The sequence below is a fragment of the Aquila chrysaetos genome, chromosome 1, assembly GCF_900496995.4.
Source record: "Aquila chrysaetos chrysaetos chromosome 1, bAquChr1.4, whole genome shotgun sequence".
Classification (NCBI taxonomy): Eukaryota; Metazoa; Chordata; class Aves; order Accipitriformes; family Accipitridae; genus Aquila; species Aquila chrysaetos.
The window spans coordinates 13119620-13140252 of record NC_044004.1 but is presented as its reverse complement, the minus strand read 5'-3'; the positions used below and the strand labels follow the sequence as shown (position 1 = coordinate 13140252).

The 20633-nt window shown below is 38.9% G+C and overlaps 2 protein-coding genes across 4 annotated transcripts in view; one reads left to right on the top strand and one right to left on the bottom strand.

Moving 5' to 3' along the window:
• The window catches only part of PPP2R2C (protein phosphatase 2 regulatory subunit Bgamma), a 204105-nt gene extending 185767 nt beyond the window's left edge, over nucleotides 1-18338 (bottom strand). The window contains exons 1-2 of one of the 3 annotated variants that reach the window (XM_030032710.1): nucleotides 18170-18338; nucleotides 17903-17983 (exon numbers count right to left, since the gene is read on the bottom strand). In XM_030032710.1, the coding sequence (XP_029888570.1) occupies nucleotides 17903-17932 (30 nt within the window). In that variant the 5' untranslated portion in view covers nucleotides 17933-17983; nucleotides 18170-18338. Of the gene's footprint in view, nucleotides 1-17902; nucleotides 17984-18169 lie in introns of those variants that run through there. The other 2 variants (XM_030032884.1, XM_030033143.2) reach the window with 2 other exon arrangements.
• Nucleotides 18339-18573: 235 nt separating this feature from the next.
• MAN2B2 (mannosidase alpha class 2B member 2) overlaps nucleotides 18574-20633 on the top strand; it is a 43316-nt gene continuing 41256 nt past the window's right edge. Inside the window, exons 1-2 of the mRNA XM_030032585.2 lie at nucleotides 18574-19130; nucleotides 19288-19326. The gene's annotated coding sequence lies outside the window, so the exon portion shown is untranslated. The remainder of the gene's footprint in view (nucleotides 19131-19287; nucleotides 19327-20633) is intronic.

The following is a 20633-nucleotide window of genomic DNA, read 5'->3' as shown; positions in this document are numbered from 1 at the left end:
CTGCATTCATTATATGTGGTTTTAATAATCCTATCTGCCTGCAAAGAAATGATGTCTTCAAGAAAAGTTTTAGTATTTTTATAGTCAGTTAAAATGTATAATTGCAGCCGTAGGTCAGCAGTTTCCATTTTCTGTGCAAAACACAAGACCTGTGATAGCCCATACCATTGAAACCATACTTCCACAGGACTTAGAATAAAGAAAAGAAACCATGTTGACTGTTGAGTGCAAGTGTTACTATGAGGGACTCAAGAAAAGATAACATCCTTTACATGCCAACGTGGAAAAAAGAAGTGGCTACAGGCACAGTTCTAACCATAGTAAATAAAAAATGAAAAAGATTGAAGAATAAGAAAAAAATGAAGCATAAGATTCTGAACAAATATTTATGTAATTCAGAAAAAAACCATACCCTGAAGAATACAAACATCTAACAACATACAAGAACAAAAACCAAAGATGATCAAACTCTTTGCTACTCAAAACACTGTAAAAATTACATTTTAATTATCAGTGTATACGTACAACACTAGAATAATAACCAGTTTAAATCCTGCACATCTGTTGCTGTATTTTCCCAGTATTTGAAGGACACAGAGCTTAAACCTTACCACACACTCACCTCCTACCAGTTAGATTTTCCTTCTATACGTGACATATTGCTACTTTGCTAAAAGCCAAATCACTGCACCTGTTTTGGGAAAACCAAACAGAGAAATCTCCCATTAGCTGATCAGCTGCATCAAAATGGGCTGGCAAAGGGACCCAGTGGGCTAGTACAACAACGCAGTTAGTAAGAGCAAGCACATCCCGCATTGCAGAACTGGTTATGCTATATTACACCTCTGTCACCCCAGCTCTTTTTTCTATCAGCACATCTAATAATTAAATACATGACATGCCTGTCACGTTATAAGTCATCTGAGCTGTAGCAATCAGAATTTCCGTTTGAATAATGTAAATCATCATAATGCAGCCTAAGTCCCCTCTCTACAATCAGCAGCACAAACAGCCATTCCACAGTGCTCAGATGTTGACCTCTGAGACTTCCGGCAGTGCTGACTGTCCACTGACAAGTCTGAAAACATGATATGACAGACTCAGCCATAAAAATACAACAAATAACCCTTCTGATTTTATTACTTGTCATCTACTACATATATTAAAAAAAAATCCTAAGCAAATGTCCTCTGGGAAGATTTGAAAAGCTGTGATTTAACAGACATTTCAGTATTTTCAGAAAGGAGAGGTATCTATGTTCTATGTCCCCAAATCCCACTCCAAAGAGGGGAACAAAGACAGCAGGTACTACTTCATGGTTTCCAGCAATACTTTACAACTGTTCCCTATAGAAAAACAGCTATCACCTCATCAGCAAGAACTGATATGAAAAGCCAGATTTCTGCTCCTACTGAAGTCCATGAAAGTTCTACTGTAACATTCAGTAGGTTCTAAATTGACTCCCATTAGGATAGAACTCATTTTTGAAAGATTTTCTCCTTTTTTTAAAAAGAGCAAAATAACTACGCATTTTTAAAATATTAACTATTATCAGCCACAGACAATTACAATAGAACCTTGTGATTTTGTAATAATGACAGAGATACTAAAGATCTACTGATTTTGCAAATTAGCAATCAAGTGAAAAAACACAATAGGAAAGCAACACTAATTTAATGTTTAGTTTAATTTGTTTATGCCTCTTCATAATGCATTAGTCAAGTGCTATGTTATATCTTAGTTTTCAGATCCTTCACTCACATTCCTGAATGTATTAAGTATTCACCATTACGGAACGGAGGAACTCTGTTGTAAAGGAAGGTATGCCAACATCCTGAACCCAGTAATAAGGTTTTTATTTCTCATCTAAATCCAAAAATTCATCTCCCACTTCAGTTCCATTTTGCATTCAATTAGAAATGAGTCCAAAGCCTCATAAACTTTCACAAATGGAGACTGAGTTCAGATTTTCTAGACTTTAAATATTATTAGTCTACTGTGAAGCGTGATGTCTGAATTTGACTGGTTTTTTTCACAATTATTGTTGTAAGTTTAATACCACATAAAATAATGACATAACATTATTATATCTGAAATAGACCTGTTAAAATTATATCCCTTTCATTTACTTTTGTCTTTATAGCACTTTGTGAGTATTTATTCAAAACCTCCAGTACCTTTCATTTTTATTTTCTATGTTCACACAGTTGTTTTTCTGTATTTGTATGGACCTTCAAGTAGTTAAAGACAATTGGAAAAAAGTTAAGATGATAAACCATTTATTTTTCTTTTTTATTAGAAAGAGACTACAAGGGAAGATATTGTAACTATTTCAAATTACTTCTTTAATATACTCTTTTTCATCTAAACATTTCTGTAAAACAAACCATTTTGATGAAAAAAAAAAATTTATTTAATTATGTGAAGTATCTCTCTTTCTCCCTCCCCCATACACACAATTCTTAAGAAGTCATTTGCCAGCAGTGCAAATGCAAAGAACCAGAAACGAAGAAATGCCAGAATGTATGTAACACTGTGACTGGTACATTCTAGGATCATCTGAAACTTTTTACCTTACTGTATTCAACATACACAATGGATGTAGCTCACAATGTCACACCTGCAGTTGTCTTGCTTTCTCCATACTGCTCAGTATGTGGCCTAATCCCTTACATATTATGTATTGTTTATACCCTTCTGTACAGACAGATTTCCACTGACTTCAGTTGAAGAGTGTCTACTCAGCAATTCAGCAACCCAACCTAGATATCTAAGAAGTAAAACCACATGATTAGGGCCAACACATTTGAAAGTGTGCTGCTTCTCACCTTACACAGAAACCTCACTACAGGGACAGTGATAGATTCCAGCCCTCCGAAATGCTAACAACATGTCTTCCAGTTTTTGCAATATATCAGACAGGGCTTCTACAAAACAGCCTTCTTCATTTCACTACTCTGATTCATCTGCTCAACAGGGTGAAAATTAAAACAGCACTCATCATATAATTATTATACTACAATGTGTACACATAGGGCATTTAAATTAGGCTGCACAGGCAATTGCACAATTGATATGGCAATTCTGAAGTGTTCTTTAAAAGGTATTCAAAGGTATAAAATTTCCAAGTTCTTAAAAAAGCAAACACATTCCATCAAATGACAGGAAACTTAATACCTTCACAGATCACCTGCAACTTTAAAATCATAAGGACAACTGGAAAATTCCCTGTCTCTTGAACCAAGGAGGTCACTGCTACCTCTAGAAACTTACCAGTCTGTGTTTTTAATAAAGAGCTGGTCCACAAGCACCTTACCAATGTACATACTTACTTACTCGAGTACTGCTTCACTTCTGATGCTAGCAACGATGCCATGCAGACTTCTAGCATCAGAAGTGAAGCAGTACTCAAGTAAGCTGCGTTGCACTCTAGGCTATGCAGGAGACTGATCTCTGAGTCTCTCCTCCCCTTCTAGTAATGCCCTTTCCTGTGCTTTCACCCCATTTCCAGACTCTGTTCAGGCAGCTCCAGCACGTAACCATGACTACCAGGTACTACAAGTCTCCTCGACACACTCAGTTTTTATTTCCTTGCCACCTGAGCTCCGCAGTGCTGGTCCATTCCTTCTCCCCCAGTATTCTTTTCCAAGGTACTCTTGACAGACAGTTCCTGTACCGTCAAAACAGACAGAAGTTCTTCCTTTACTCTGCCTCCCTCCAGCAGACAGACAGCTCCATCGCCATTTAAAAGAGAGAACAGAAAGTTGTATGACTTTAATACCAGAAAACATGTCTGATCCAAATCAGACCAGAATTGCAATTAGAGAAAAGTCAATTCAGGTCTGCACTGGGGAACATTCACTGTATACAGAACTGACAGAAAAGAAAAAAAAAAAAAAAAAAAAAATCTATCTACCTACCTCTAGCAACACTTAAATGAGACTATTTGAACTGTCATTTTTCAGAGGTTTATAGATTGGTGGTCAAAGCAGAGTGGGTATTCACAGGGATAGTGAAAGACACTCCTGAATATAGTCAAATTGACTATATTCACCTTGTCAAATTGAAGTTCCTCCTTCAAAGCATGCAAGTACTACAGCTTTTCGAAGGAAATGTTGATGGAATTATTTCTTTTTTTAATGGGCAAAAGGATACCAGGCATCTTCTTGTGAGGCTTATGCTAAAAGCCAAGTAGATAGTTTTGACTAGAATTTTCTGTGAAAAATCAGTCTGAGGCAAACCAGAAAAAAAATTATTGTTAGCCTCAATGGTTGCAAGCTGGTCAAAGTTGGAAACTGGAAATACGATCCTGCAAAAGGATGTGTACTGCCAGCTTCAGTAACAGAGCACTACCAACTCCTCTACAAAACTTCTATCAGAGTTAACAAGTATAATTCAAACATCTTTGTGGTAATTTTGACTGGATGACAGAATAAATGATTGTAGATAGATGTAAAATACTCTAAATTCTAAAAAATTTAACTGAAAAATTGCAAAAACTTTTCATTAATTCTTTCCAGCTAATTGTAATTGACAAAAATACATATTTTCAAATGAAGAGAAATGACAAAAATCCCTAACAGATGGGACATTGTATTCTACATACCAACACTCCATCTACTAATGGCAACTAACAAATTTAAGTCAAATCATATCTCACACCTAACAGCCCATGACACAAGCAGATGGTTTTAATCCCACCGAGGAAGATTTTCTTCTCCACTGAGAACTGCGAGGTGACGTGGCCATCCACTTTCATCAAACTCCTACGTTCCGTTAGGAAATCCATGTCTCTGAGGCCATATGCGCACAGAGGAAGATACATGCTTGAGGAAAAACACATACATTAGTAGAGTTACACCAACTTTCTCTTCTGATGGCAGTAACTGTTGAAACTATGACCCTGTTCACAATACCAGGAACTTTTGCCACTGCTCTGAAAGCAGTTTCCTGCTCAGTCATTCTCTCCCACAGGATCCCCATCGTCTCGAAACAAAATGAGGTCTCCAAGATCACCAGTAATCCCTGGCAGTATTAACTTTGCATTTCACTTCCCTGGGCCTAAAAGCAGTGATTAGTTGTATTAAATAACAGTGCATCACTGCACCAAATCATCCAGCAACACTGTTATTAATCAACTTGTAATTAAAAATGAATGTAAATTTAGTGTTTTCTAGACCCTGTGTCTATTTATGTATTACTATTTACTAGCAATAGCCCAATTTCAAGTGGAATGTTTTGCTGTTTTCCAGTTACCTCTAGTCATCCCAATGCAGTTCTTTGTTTCCACTGAAGTTTGCCCTTATTTATTTAGTTAGTTCAAATACTAACACCGCAACTACTAGGTGTAAGAGGATAAACAGAAGAAAATAAAAACACCCTTGTAACTATTCACACTTTAGGAAGCCCCAAAATATTAGCTAGATACCCTGGAGCAAGAAATGTCATCAGGATGTCAATGCAAGCTTATGACCACAACACGGTTCTTACGCAAAACCTGTATCCTAGGTATTCACTTTATTGAAGGGGGTCTTGTTTCAGCAGTACATACAGCCTTATAAATCCATTTTTTACCCGGGATTCCACTCAAATTCCAGAACTCTGCCTGCCCCTTGAAGAATTCCCATGATTTACAATTCCCAGTCCCCTTCCTCATTTCATAGAATTCAGAAACAGTAAAGTCCCTGTGGAAAGACTAGACCAACTCTTGATCAGATGGTAGCCAGAATTTAACTCATCTTTCTGCATTTATCTATTAACAAATTGTTGAGCCACTGGGAATGTTTTAATTTTCAGATGGAGTTCAAACTTCAGTTTATAAATTCTTACAGAAGGAAACCTGCATTTCATATAAACTAACAACTTTATTTTAAACCCATGTACATTAATGAGTGCAGTTCATGACTAGCTTTTGAAGGCAATAAAACAGAACAATAAAAGCTTTGGGAAGGCGGTGGGCTGCAGAGTGAATTCCCCTAACCCTGGCTTTGAGGTAGGCTGTGATAGTCCCTATAGGACTCTGCCTAGCAGAGATAACAGGCACTGTCAAAACAGGTTTCCTAGAGCAGATTGCCTATCTGGGAAGGGCAGGATCCAAAGATTTCCCAAGGAGAACATTTTTACATCCAATCAGTCTTTCAGCTCTGCCCAGACTGTCCATAAAAGGGCTCATATTGCAGGCTAAGATGTGATGGAGGGCTGAGAAAAATCAGTCTGGTAGAAACTAGATGAAGTCCAAATTAAATTTTTTGTCGTTTACTGAAGAGAAACTCTTATCATTAACCTTTCTTTCCTGTGTCACTTCCTTTTTTTCTTTTTTTTTTTTTTTTTTTTTAAATGACTGGTGAGATACATTTACCTTATGATTTTTTTTCAAATAAATTATGAGGTATTAGCATATGCCTCAGTCAAAGAGAATTTTTTTTTAAATAATAATGAATGCTCAATCCAGCCTACAGATATAATAATCACCCATGGGAATGGGACTTAATATAGCAATCTTTAAACATCATAGTCTCCCTCTCCACTGCCCAGATCTGAAAGGTTAAGAAACATATCATGTAGATATTTCAGCCAACCAACTTCTGGAAATCCTGTAAATATTATTTATAAAACATTTTCTGTGCCAAGTAAGTACCATAGTTGAAATATTCACATATTTCAAATTTCAAAACAAGGACACTTCCACCTCTTCACTAACTGTGATAATAATGAAACATGTCTAACATGACCAAATCAAGGAATTGGCAGACTTAGCTGGCAAACAAAGAAACTAAAAGAATCCTAATAGATATTGAAAAGAAATATATTCCATATGCTTTGGGATATTTTATAATGGAACCTTAAGCTATGGATGCAGTTGAATAACAAGATGTATGACTAGATGCAGATAAATATCTGGTTTACTTATCCTTGATAGGCAAACGAATTGACCTCATTAGCTGCAGTTCAGGAATAGGGCTAAACAAAGAGAAAAAAATAGAATCAGATAAGGAAGCAGGCCAGATTATATTTCACGTTCTGTATTACTCACTTAGAAATAAAGGAAACTTGACAAAAAGGCAGAAACAGTAATATAATCTATTGTTTGTACATTACAAGAAAGCAAAAAGATACACTAATCCAACTGGCCTCTTTTCCTCAGTTTTTCATTACTGCACTGTTTCAATAAAATACAAATAATAATAATAATAATAGATATAAAATGTGAAACTAAATACCTCTGGAAATTAAAATTTATGGCTCTCCTAGCAACTGTATCTCACACACTTGCATATATGCAGTATTCTGCATGGTATTTGGTGTGGGCTTTTGTGCTTTCACAGCAATGAGGTTGAATTATGGTTGCTGTGGGAACTATATCTTTGAATTTCTTGACTTGTGCTATCATCTGAACTCAAATGTTACATTAACATAGGTAAGCATTTGCTGTTTTTTTCCATGAAAAGGAAAAAGGAACGTACATCGATGGTTACATATTTAACTATCCTTACCAAAGAAACGACACGCAGCTCCACATCTGGAGAAGTACAGAGCTCGAATTATTCTCACACTGCATACACAAGAAGTAAAACAGAGCCACAAAATACCTGAGTCAAATGCAGCAGAGTACCTATAGAAATAGTAGTACGCGATGATGTCATTAAAAGTTTGGGGGTTGCAATCTTCCTTTATTTGTTCAACTTTTTGACCATAGGCATAGGGTTTGAGTATATGCTTTCTTTCACGCATTTGATGAGAGGATATATATATACATTTGTCAGATGCTTTACAGCTTCTTTGTAAGTGAGTGTGCTCTGCAAGCGTGACAGGGCTGTCAAAGTCAGTACTGCCTAGCCACAGTCAGCACAGGCATTGCTCTGGGTACTTTATGAACATGCAGTAAAAGGAAACGATTTCTGCCATAAGAGTATTGAGAACTGACATTTGACGTGTAATATAGGTCACAAGCCGCTACAGAGATTCACCTCAGCATAGGAGAGAGAGAGAGACAGCCTCTTACTGCTACTACAGATGTTCTTTAGCAGAGGTGATTTGTCTCATGGTAGAATCAAGAAGCTCAAACTTTGAGGTCAGTTTCCTTGACCTAAAATATTCTTTTTACTATTTCCCCACTAGTACATGTTATGTTTTGACATCATCAGGAAAAGAGAGTCAAGTCCTTTAACACATCTCTCTGTATTTTATGCCTCTAAAATCATCAGATTAGAAATCGGAAATACCAAGTTAATATTGCAGTATTTTTAAATTGAAATAAATTGCATTGCACAGTTGTTACTTCCAGAAAAGTCAACATAGGTATTACATTTTAAGTAAGATTTTTAATTACTGGGGAAGAGCATGAGGAGAGGGGGAAATCAAAAAGCAACATAAAGTCAAAGTTCCTGAGGCACGGTGGCACCTTTCTGAAGAAACATCAATGTACAGCTACACTCTAAATGCACTTGGCAGACCTGCAAGGACTCCTTAGCTTCCACTTAGAAAAGGTGGACATTCCACTAGGGCAAGTGTGCTTAGGGAGCAAAATCTCTAAGAAACCCAGGAAAAGCAATCAAAGTGAAATATGGCTGTGCTTTCCTGCTTTAGAATATAGGAGACAGCATGAACTGGAAGTAACAGCTTGCCAAGCTTAAGAAACAACAAAAAAAAATCTGTTCACGTGAAAAACAACAAAGAAAAAAAAGCACATTTTGAATTTTTCAAATTGTAGTGCGTGAAAAATAATTATTCTTAAAATGTGAGCTTATTCTTATTTTAAATTGATTATATCTACTTTGCGTATCATTATGAAGGACTCCAACTTGGGCTTCTTGCAGATAAACAAAATCTGAAGCATGGAGTATTTCCAGAATAAACACTCAATTTCAAAGCAGATTTTATAATGCTAACACAAGAGCTTATCAGAGAACCTTCAAAAATAAGAGTTATCTGATGGACAAAAACAGGTATCAACAAAAACCAGTCTGTATTAAAAATTTCAAAGATCATGAAGATGACTCAATAAGACAGGTCTAAAAAGAAACCATTCAGTCTTGCAAGAATAACACTTCTACTTTGCATCTTTGTGTCTAGTCATAACACAGGAGTTTATTCTGAGTATAAAGAGAAGGAGTATTAATACAATTCCTATCTCCCAAAGAAATTGTGGGTTATTTTCGTTTCAGGATTCCAAGAAGACTTTACTAAATACGGTAATTAGTTATGGTAGTTGTTTGAAATGGAAAGGCACATCACTAACAATGCAACCATGCTAAATAGTTTTACAACTCCCTTTTGAATGACACATGCCCTCTCTCTGAACAGAACATCAAATCAATGGCCCCTGTTACTGTCTAGACATAATTGCCTCTGAATTGAATACATCATCTTTAACTGCAATACCAAAATGGTTCCAACTAAAATAATGAAACCGTCTCTTGCATCATACTTCTGAATATTTTGTAAAAATTACACAATGCAACAGGCAGAGAAAGATTTACAAGGTTAACATTTTGCATATTCCTGCAATCAGCCCAACTGTCAACTCTATTTGCTGTGACATGAGCCTCTATAAAATGTGCTTGTAAATAAACATAGCCAAAACATCTGGGGAATGTATGCATTCTAAAAAGAAATTGTATTTAATGGAAGACTTAAAAACATACAGATGGGTCATTAGTTTCAAGACCACACAAATATTTTTAAATATTATATATTTGAACTATAACAGCATGATTCACACACATGCAAAATATTATGTATATAAAACAAATAGTATTTATTTATGTACTTATTCTGAAACCTCCTGGAGGAAGAAAAAGTCAAACACATGTACACTGATCTAATTTAACTTTCTTTGATTTTTATACAAATCTTCCATGAACATAAGAAAAAAGTGTGCGTGTGTGTACATTTGTGCACATGTAAAAAATACATAAAGAATTTTCAAAAGTATTTTATGAAATAACACAAAATAACCCACAGAGTTCTTCATGTTGGTACATTTAAGTTTTGGAATGTTGTACATGACTTCTTAATGTAATGTCCAAATGCTCAGAGCAGTTCGCATATGTCACCTGAAGACCACATGATGATACCACATATAGGTATGAAAGGAATCCAGTGGTACTCTTCATGAAAGCAGTCATATTTAAAGATTTACTAACAGGAAATCCGCAGTAAGTCAATAGCAGGGTACTACCACATGCAGCAGTATTCAACGTTGGTAACAAACGAAATGTTTCATTCTCCCCCTTCAGCAGCACCTCAAGGACTTTTACTACCCTGTATTTATCTCCAGAAAAAAAAAAGGCTCCATTGACACCTCAAAATTTGCATGAAAGATATAAGGGTGATTAACCACAAAGAAATAAGCAGCACGGTGCTGTATTCACTCTTCTTGATGAAAAACAAAGAAAAGCTTCATAATACTAGGAGTATCCTCCTTAGCTCTTAATGACAAAAACCAGGAAACATATTATTCAGTTGGAAAAAGACTCACCTGTTTCTCACTACTCTAGTTACCTTAGGAAACGAAATCACGTCACTGCATCAGTTCTTAACACGAAATGACCAACAACGAACCTGGAGGTATGACAGCTTTGACAAGACTTATTATAGCAGGTAGCAATCTAGAGTTCCACCAACCAATGAATACCAGAACCTAGCTAAATCATGCACTTCAAAATATGCCCAGAAAAGTCTGGTCTCCTTCGTGACCATCAGGATCATCCACGCCTTCTCTCAGTACCTCATGGTCCTTTACTTTCATAGCCCATAAATGGTATATTAACTCATTATAAATTGCACTGCAGTTCTTCAATACAAAACAACAAAAAAAGAGAGAGCGAGAAAGCACATCATAGTGCACGCATTAGTTTTGCTATTTTACTTATATATTGCTATTTTCAAAATACTATCTGTATCCACTTACTGGAACAAACAGAAGAAACACCCCTTACACGGGAAAAAATAGTACAATGGCCCAGAAGCCACCTCCATCTGAGATGCAGTTGCACTGAAGAAGGCCAGCCACCACAAAGTTCTTCCTGAATACTACAGAAAACGTCTATAAACATCCATGGCATGCTAATCAGAAACATTTATGTTTAAAAAGACTCAGCAGATTAAATAAAAGGGGCTGTAATCATTATATCAACCAAAGGTTTTAGGACGTTATATAAACAGACTGTTTAAAGACAAACACTGAACTGATACTGAAAACCAAAGGAAATCAAAGAACTAAGTCTCTAAGGATGTCCTTAGAAATCAGCAAACTATGAACTGAGTGACCAAAAAGGCATCACCTGAAATCTCTGGACTCAGCCTTCAAAAAAAAAAAAAAAACCCACAAAACATCCATGAGCTGTTTTAAAGGAGACTTTGTCAAGTTCGAAACTGCTAAAACTAGAAGTTTATGAGGTAGCTCCCTCTTCTGGAGCACCAAACAATGACAATTCAACTTAAATGGCAAGATGCAGAATTCGGCTAGTAAATAACACCTTTCACTATTTGGGGTTTTTTTCATATACCATTAGGCAATCACAGAGAGGCTTATAAAGGTGCGAGCTACTGACCATTATTTTGAATAAGGAGTTTATATCTGAGTAGTATATTTGGAGAGAAAGGTAGCTGAAATCCCCCTGAATAGTTTAATATCATTTTAGAATTTTTTCATCAGACAGTACAAACATGCAAAACAAAAGATACTGACTTCTGCTGTAAATCTCTCTGCATTTTACTGAAAAAATGCATTTTACAGAAAAGAACTGATAAATAAGAATATTAAAAACAGGTCACTTTCCCACCTGTATTGCCTGCAATATGACTTCTAAATTCGTATTTGCAGAAGTTAAGCTTCTGGGTTTTAATTCTTAAAACAGAAGAACCTTATCTTGAAATTTCTTTCAGTTTTGACAGGTTCATAGAGAAAAAAACTGCACAATAGGAAAAACTTCTCTGCACATCAGCTATTCAGACATTCTCCAAGACAGCTTGGGCAATTTCTGCACACATTTATAAACTGGAATTGGAAAGATCAGAAAATGGGTACTCTTTACCCTTATATAAAACTTGGCTCCATAAAGGAACCCTGGCTTTCTGACTTGACCTATAATGGAAGAGGGGGCTTTGTGAAGACCTGGTGATTTTTCTGCATCTCAGCTGGAACCACAGGCAATTCTATACTCTTTAAATTGTCCATCACCATTCAAGCTGAATGATAATGTTTGACTTAAATACAAAAATTAGTCTAAATGGCAAAGTTGTGGCCCAAATGAAATCACTGTTTACTTCATCAGTGTTATTATTTATAACAAAATTATGACAAATTAAATTATTGCATATTTAACGAGCAAGAGGGAGCATAAAAGACATCCCTGTTACATTCTGGACCAGACAACTTGAAAGCACGACTTTTGACTTGCCAATACCCGCATAATCAGGCACACAACAGTGTGATTTCATCTTTCATGATATGTATAGCAAATGCATCAAAGAATGCTGCCAACTGAAATACCCAAGGAAATTCTGATCATTCAAGCACAGACAAAACCAAAACTGCCAGGAGTTATTTGGATGGAATTGAAAGGATCATATAAAATGGTAAGCCTTGTAGACCTGGAAATAGTGAGGGACAGAGGGAAAAGAGCTAAGAGTTGCTGTGCAGGCACCTGCTGCAAATGGCAGACTTCCAGTGACACAGAGGGGAGACCCCTTTGCCAGACCCTGCAACAGTCAATGGACTGCAACCCCCTGCAATCCCCTTAGCAGAGGGAAGAGTTACAGAGGACAATGGGAAAGTAAAACCAAAGGTGAGGAAACCACCAGAAACAGAAACTAGAAAACCCAACTGAGTATGTGTGTAAAGATATTAAAAAGGGGCAGGCTGGAAGGAAAGAAAAAGGATCAATTGGCGATTAGAGAGTGAAAAGGCAATTGGCTGAAGACCACATCCTGGAAACTGAGATGATGAAGGCTGCAACTTCTGGCATCAAAAGAGCCAGAGAATTAGCTAAACAAGTACAGCATGTTAGAGGAGGTGAGTGAAAATCTGAAAAACCTGGTTAAAAAAAAAGCTTAGTCTGTTTTTCAAGCTTCATCCAAACAGCAACACCATTTTTCAGGTTACTGAAAAGGAGCCAACATCTTCAGTCACATATTTACAAAAGAAAATAATTAACAAAGTATTTGTTTTATGGTCAAATGACACTTAATGACTCTTAGGAGAAAACATACTCTAGCACCCATATTAAGTTCCAACAGAAACAATACGAAAGCAAGGATTTTATAAATCATTGCAATTAAGTCATCTTAATGTACTTAAATTAATTTATTCCATAAAAATCAAACCAACTCTTAATGAAAACACAAAATTAGGAAACAACAAATGAGAAATGTAAATAAGCCACTCACCTTTTCCTTTTCATAACAAGTACCTATACTTTCCAGTATTTTAATGTCATTCAAGAATTCTTTTTTTATACTACAGAAATATTTGAATGAAAGACTCTTACAAAACTCATGCCAAGTATAAACAAAGACTACATAAACAACAGATAAAAATATCACAAAATGGACTATTATTGTAGATAAGTATCACTAGAAATAAAGCTGCCATATGAATAATTTCAATATACCTTAATCCTTCCTCTTTGTCTATTATGCTGAACTTTTCATAACATAACATCAGATTGTGCAGCAACAAATAGAAGCTCTATTTCCACATTTTCTTGTAAAGAGTCATTCACCAGGTCTGGTCTTACACAGCCCCATATAATGTCATCATGGGAGCAAAGTATGATGATAACCCTTTCCCTGCACTGCAGCAGCTCCCAGACATCAGTGATAGTTAACCAACCAAACACCAACATAAGTACTGTAAAATAAGGAGGGGTGAAATACAGGGAGCTGCTGAATGTATAAACAGGGATGCATGAAGTAGGACTGGAATAAGCGTCATCCACCTACATGAGATCAGAGGGTATAGCAGGGTGCACGCGAGCCCTGTGATGCACGTTGCAGTGCTGTATGCAAGCTGGTAGTGTCCTAAACATATGCCGGCGTGAGACAAGGGGTATACCAGTCCCCTCCAAGCACCTTGGTTTCCTTTGAAGAAACCCAGAGTTGTAGGGTGCAGAAGAGGTACACTTCACTGCATCTCCAAATTCGACAACTAGGAGCACAGAACTGTAAAGCATATCCATCCAACTAAGGCCTCATGGAAATACATCCATTCGTGGTGATCATACCTCGAAAGAAATGTTGGCAAACTGTCAAGTGTTAAGAAAAGAGTTGCTACCATGCCTTTTTATAAGAGGCCAAGGAAAAATCAATTGTTTGGTTCAGCCAAAAAAGGACTGAGATGCGAAAGCATCTACAGATGGAGACTTCATATTTAATTAGACCTTACTAATGAAGGCGTGACTCACGAGGACATTACTTGAGTTGTAAGCTTGTGCAATCACATTGCTTTCCACGGCATTCGTGTAATAATGGAAAAGACAGTACTGAACCAAATCCAGACTTACTGTCTTTGATTGAAAACTACAGTAAACAAAAAGCTACTGGAGGTAAATCTGACAGCGATTAACTCATATTCATCAGTTCGCAAGTCTTCTAGTTTCTTCAAATGGTACATTATTCAAACGTACCTTTACAACAAAATAGTATATTATCCATCTTCTCAATAAATCTCTCTTCAAATTACTCAGAAATAAAAGAGAATGTTAGAGCAGCGGAAGGTAAGTAACAGGAAAGTTCACAATTCACAAGGCACTAAAGCTAACAGGGCTTTCAGCCATGCAGGAGCATAAAGTTACAAAATGGATGAAAAGAAAATTTACACTGTAAACCAATTTCAAGTCTCTGATGAGCTAACTCCGAGAGTGAAAACTAAAAATATGATTTTTGACTCAATGTTTTCATTAACCATATAATCATTACTGAATGTAATGCTATCTAGAATAACATAATGCCAGCTTAGAATTCACAGCATAAAATATTTCAAACATGCTTTAATTTATACAAAGTTTGCAAGAAGTTAATGTGATTGGGAACTTAAAGCAAAGGGTCTGGAATAAGCAGTTCTGTTAACAGTCCACTAAGTAGTTTGGGCAAAAAGTACAAGACTTGACTTTTCAGAAGTCCCAAGTACTAACTGCTTAATAGCTGACATTCAGCTTCTATAAAAAAATCACATCCTAACTTTCATATTTCATTTTCCTACCCTGTAAATGGATACTCTAATACTGTTCTTCATACAGCTTTTGTGAGGCTGCATGTAATGTGAGCTAAGTGCTTTGAGATCTTTAGCATGAATAAAACATATTTTGCACTTAGACGTTAATTATAGAAGTAGCAATATTTGAAATAGGGTTTTGTTTCAAGGCAGCAAGACTAAATCAAACATGATTATCTTGGCTTTGATTGTGATGTTTTACTTACTATGCTCTATTTTTCCTTGCATTTGAAATATGCAATTTTGCTTTTCTGTTATGTAAATGAATGTTTTTCATCTAACACATCTATTTTTGGAAAAAGAATAATTTTCTTTCCTAGTCTAAGACAGAAATGTCACCAAACACAATTCTGAAGTCTAACTGACAAGAGTACCACAAGGCCATTGCATGCATTCAATAGCAAAAGCAGCAACAGGTGCCCAGAGGACTCAGTGAACTTAGAATATTAATATGTAAATGTCTACCTATACAGCTATATATCTAGATAAATAAACACACAATAATATTTAATATAGATTAATTAGTCCTTCTGTCCATTGGTTAGGTGGTCTTAACCAATGCAGCTGCAATCACAACAGTTGTGGCCCTTCTGAAATGTAAAAAGAACTGGGATAATGGTAGGGAAAAAAAAAAATCTGCATTGGAAGTCACAGGAAAAATCCATTTTAAGCTAAGGATTCTGTTTGGCTCTGTGTAATTTAAGTTATTTTAGAGGCAAACTTCTGTAAAGTAATAGGTTTAGACTTTATCCAAAACACTGGCGTGCAAAAGAGGTTAAGCCACCTACCACAGTGGTCCTTCCTTTTAACTGTTGTTTTTCACTTCCGCAAAGTGTGCTGATTACATTGCTGCATGTGCTCCTAGATATCAGTGGCATTTAATAGACAACATGTATTCTGGAAAATGCATGTCATATTTATATATAATCCTATTAACATAAACAGGGTTTACTACCTGCAGATGACTGATTCTATAACTTGTGTGACCAAATTACACTGCTTCAGCCTGTTTCCTGTTCTCTGAATTTCACATATTCCCATGCTGAGCAAAGAAGAGAAAACATGTAAGATTTCCATTTAAGTCATGGAGTAAAATTGCGCATCCATGAATTGCCAGTGTTAAAGAGAACTGAAGTCAGGGTTAGCAAACTAATTTAAAAAATTATGTCATGTGAGAAAAGATGACCCAATAAATCAAAGGAATAAAACACCTGTTGAGAAGAAAACATTATAGTCTCAAAGCAGTGCTGAAACACTGGTATTTACCCAGACAAATAAGGTTAAGAAGCATATTCTACTCATTCAAATCTTTAAATGAAAGTAAATTCCAACCTAAAGCTTGTTTTCAACTTTCTATGATGCCTAAGAAATGCTGTCACTCGCTCATTACACTCCCTCACACGGATGTAATTTCCACCCCCACCTATCGTCATCACATCTGGTTTGGTATGCAGTTTAAAACAAAAAAAAAAAAAAAAAAAATCATGCAGACATAAAAATAACAACATATTTTGAGAAATGCTTTAGTAAGCAAGCATGTGTAATTACACACACTATTAAATATAAACCACCATGGAATAATTTGGGGGTTGGGGGGGGGGAAGAACTAAACTTAGTCCAAAGCCTTATTCAAGCTGTAGCTTATTATTAGTACACTGGGGTTTAAATCACTTCTCCAAACAGCAAAACACAAGACATAACACAAAACTTCACATCACAGATAATAAAGCTAAAAAGGACCTCGAACAGGTCGTCTATATATATGCCCCAAGGCAAGATCTGTAGCTTTATCACTTCAACCTATGTTTGTGAAACAAACCTTGAGTATCTCAAGTGAGAGATTTCATTGTTTACCTGCCCCAAATATTCTAGTGCTTCACTGCTGAAAAGCTTTCCCTAAAGTCTAACCTGAAGCCAATCTATTACAGTATTTCTCAGTATTGGAAAGTTCTTCAGTCCAGCTGAACTTGTGATGCATTTTAAGCCGTTACAAACAGTAAATGCACTCCTCTCAGAAATACGTAACAGACCAAAACATCGAGATGGAGGTCCTAGCTCCACTTAACTCACTGAAAACTGACACTGAAATATGCTCACGGATGCTGCACACTACACATCTGGCATACTGAAAAATATAGGTTAGCACCTAAGTTTAAATACTCTGCATGTTCAAAATCATACGTGGTTCGGAGACAGAGAGGAGACTTTCTCGTCCTGGCACTCAAAGGCTGTTCCTTTTCTGATCACAGAATATTCAACAATAAAACTTCCCAGGTTACCTCTCTCTTCAAAGGGGGGGGGGGGGGGGGGGCAGAAAACTTTCCATCAGGTACTACACAGCCTCCCTCCCACCAGTTGCCACCCACACCAAGGCCGAGAGGACTGGTACCACCTAGGCTGCTAGCTGCCAAACCCAACTTTTCCCAAGAAACCAAAACCAAACCAGCCAAGACACTTACACGAGGCCCAGCACACGCAAACCATCGGCAGCCACCCCTGCCAGCCCATCTCCGCTCCTGCCCTGGGCCCACACGCCATCTTCGATGCCCCACAGGCCCCACACCCCGGGCGGCTGCCATGTTCTGCCTCGGCCGCTCTCCCACCAGCAAGCCACGTTTCTCCACACGCTGCCGGCCAGGGCAGCGGTCGAGGGGACGTGCCCCACCTCAGCACCCCTGTACTCACCTTCAGAGACCTCAAACTCGGTTGCTCCATTGAGCTGGTAGAGGCACCAGTCAACCGCACTCTCGCCTGGGGGGCCGCCAACTGGGCAGGGAGGAAAGGCACAGTCAGTCGGGGGCACCCAGGGCCGCAGCGGGCTGAGGAAGGGAGAAGGGAAAGAGGGCGGCGGAGCGGAGAGCCAGAGCCGGAGGAGCGGGGAGGGGAGATGGAGGGGGCAGAGGAGAGAACGGAGGGACGAGGGGACCAGGGAGGGAGAGCGTTTCCAGATACCCTGCTTGTGGGACATGGGTGTTGCCCTCCGAAAGGCGCCCAGCGCTCCGAACTGTTATTTGCTCTGCTCCCAGCGCCGGGAGCGCGGGGCGCCTCCTCCTTCTCCCAGCGGAGCGGGCGGCGCAGGCAACCGGCGCTGCCTCGGGGCGCTGAGGGAGCCGGGGGAGGGAGGACGGGAAGGAGGGAAGGCTCCGCCCGGAGCTCCCGGCGGAGGCGGCGCAGCCTCGGCAGGACCCGCCGCGCCCGGCACCGCCGGCCCTACCGCGGCCCCGACAGGTGTGAGCGGGCGCGGGGCGGCCCCGGCGCCGCGGCGGGGGTCCGGGGGCGGCCGGCAGGGCCGTCCCCAGCGGGGCGCCGCGGGCCGCCGGCGGGGCGGGGCGGGCCGGGGCTGGGCGGCCGCTCTGCCTGAGGCGAGCCCCGGCCGCGGCGGCGGAGGGATGCGACGGGACGCCACAGCCTGGCCTCCTTCCTCCCGGCCTCCCGCCCCGGCCCGGAGGAGGCGATCCTTCCAGCTGTTGGTTCAACTTCAGTCACGAACTCCCCAGCAGGTGCCCCCGGCTGGGCCACGTCCCTCCACAGTGCCTCGGCCACGCGTGCCTGCGGTGCGGCCAGCCTGTCGTCCACGGGTGCGTTTCCCCGGCTGCACCAGGAGCCCGGACGCTCAACCCCCAGAGAACACCACACAGCAGGGCCTGGCCGGTGTCACCCGCGCCAGCGTCCCCACGGCCTCTCCCGGCTCGCCGCACCAAGCGCTGGGCAGCTGCGTCTTCCTCACGAGATGCAGCTCAGTTCTCTTACTATCCCTAGGCCGTGTAGGCAATCTTACAGATAAAGGCTGCTAATGCCATGTAAATTGTCAGGTTTTGTAGAGGCTGAAATCGCTGCAAGGCTGGAGAGTGGTTTTCATCTGGTCCATGGACCCCTGTGGGTCCGCCAGCTGTCTTTACAGCATCCGTGAGAGGTAAGTAAGAAAGTAAACCCGTTATCAAGTAAGCTTAAGTGTCCTGTGTAGCGACCTTTGTCTCCACTGGAAAATGTTTGGGGGAATGGCAAATTTTAACACACTGAAACAGTCAGCTAAAGTGAATTTGTGTTAATAAATGCCCTTATTCTTTCAGACGTCCGCCCCAAAAACACGACAGGAGGGAAATGCAAAGGTATGTTAACTGTTCTCTTCACCAGGTGACTTTCTTGATATTTAATTTAACACGGTTGTGACTGCTTAGCTTATAGCTGGCAGCATCCTGCCTACATCTTCTGTCTTCTTGAGGTGACAGTGTCAGAGGCCCACATATAGCACAGTTTGTGTCAAAGAGAGCAAACACGCTTTGTATGGGCAAATGAGAAAAGCTTAAGAAATGATACAGGAAGACTATAATCAAGCCATACTATGAGATTAGGAGCCAACAAGAGGATAAAAATATCAATGTAGGCAGCTGTCATGGCACAATTACACTGGCTCCTCCATCTAGCTTTTTGCTGTTTGTGAAATGGTATGTAAATGGTGGGGAAGCATTATTTTTGGCATAAATTCTACTTGATAGACCTACATTCACCCCTTTTTGCAGCAAGTGAACACCCTCCTGATGCCTTTAGGTGTGTAAACTGGGGGCAGTTTGATTCAATTTTTCCTAATAAAAGTATTCTGTTCAAATATTTATATTCTTTTCCTCTGCATCCAGCACAGTGTCACACTGTGGCCTTTGTGAAAGAATAAGGAGGACAATTACACTTTCTGAAGGAAATAGGTCTAAAATGGGAATAACATTCTGCAAACATTCTCAGCTACTTTTAGAAACAAAGCAAAATGCCAACACTTAAGCTTTCCTGGGAACTTCACCTAAATTACAAAGATCGTAATGCCTTCCGAGGTAAAAGAACACCAGTTCGTTTAGACAGTGTGTGTATATATATCCCCAAGCCATATGTTTGCTGGATGTGCACTAGCTTTCTTGGAACTGAAAAGGTTTAAGGTGATGATTTGAGGAAAAAAAAGAGTATCATAGAGCTGTATTAAAGTAAAGCTTCATCCAGCTGCTTACAGTGATACTAACTCCCCCTACAAATTACCTACAGACCTTGATTGCTCTTCGTGACAAGGGACTATCATAAATAAAATTAACCTTAGCATTCCAGTGTTAGCCTCTTCTTTTTGGAGCAAACTCTAGTCTACCATATTAATTAGCAAACAAGGGCCCTGTTCTGGGAGAATCCGTTCAGATTAGATTTAATTTTTATAAAATGTAACAATTTTATGCTGTTCAACTCAATGTTACTGACTTACATAGCATTTTTCATTCTGGACTTCAAACATTTACTAACTTTATATGTTAAAAAATTCACCAAGTTTGGCATGTAATGCAGCACACTTTTTTTTTTTTTCTTTCTAAAATGAGGGGATAGATGCAAATCGCATTTACAGTGTGTGATCTGTTTCTACAGGTATCTTGAATATTGAGATGGG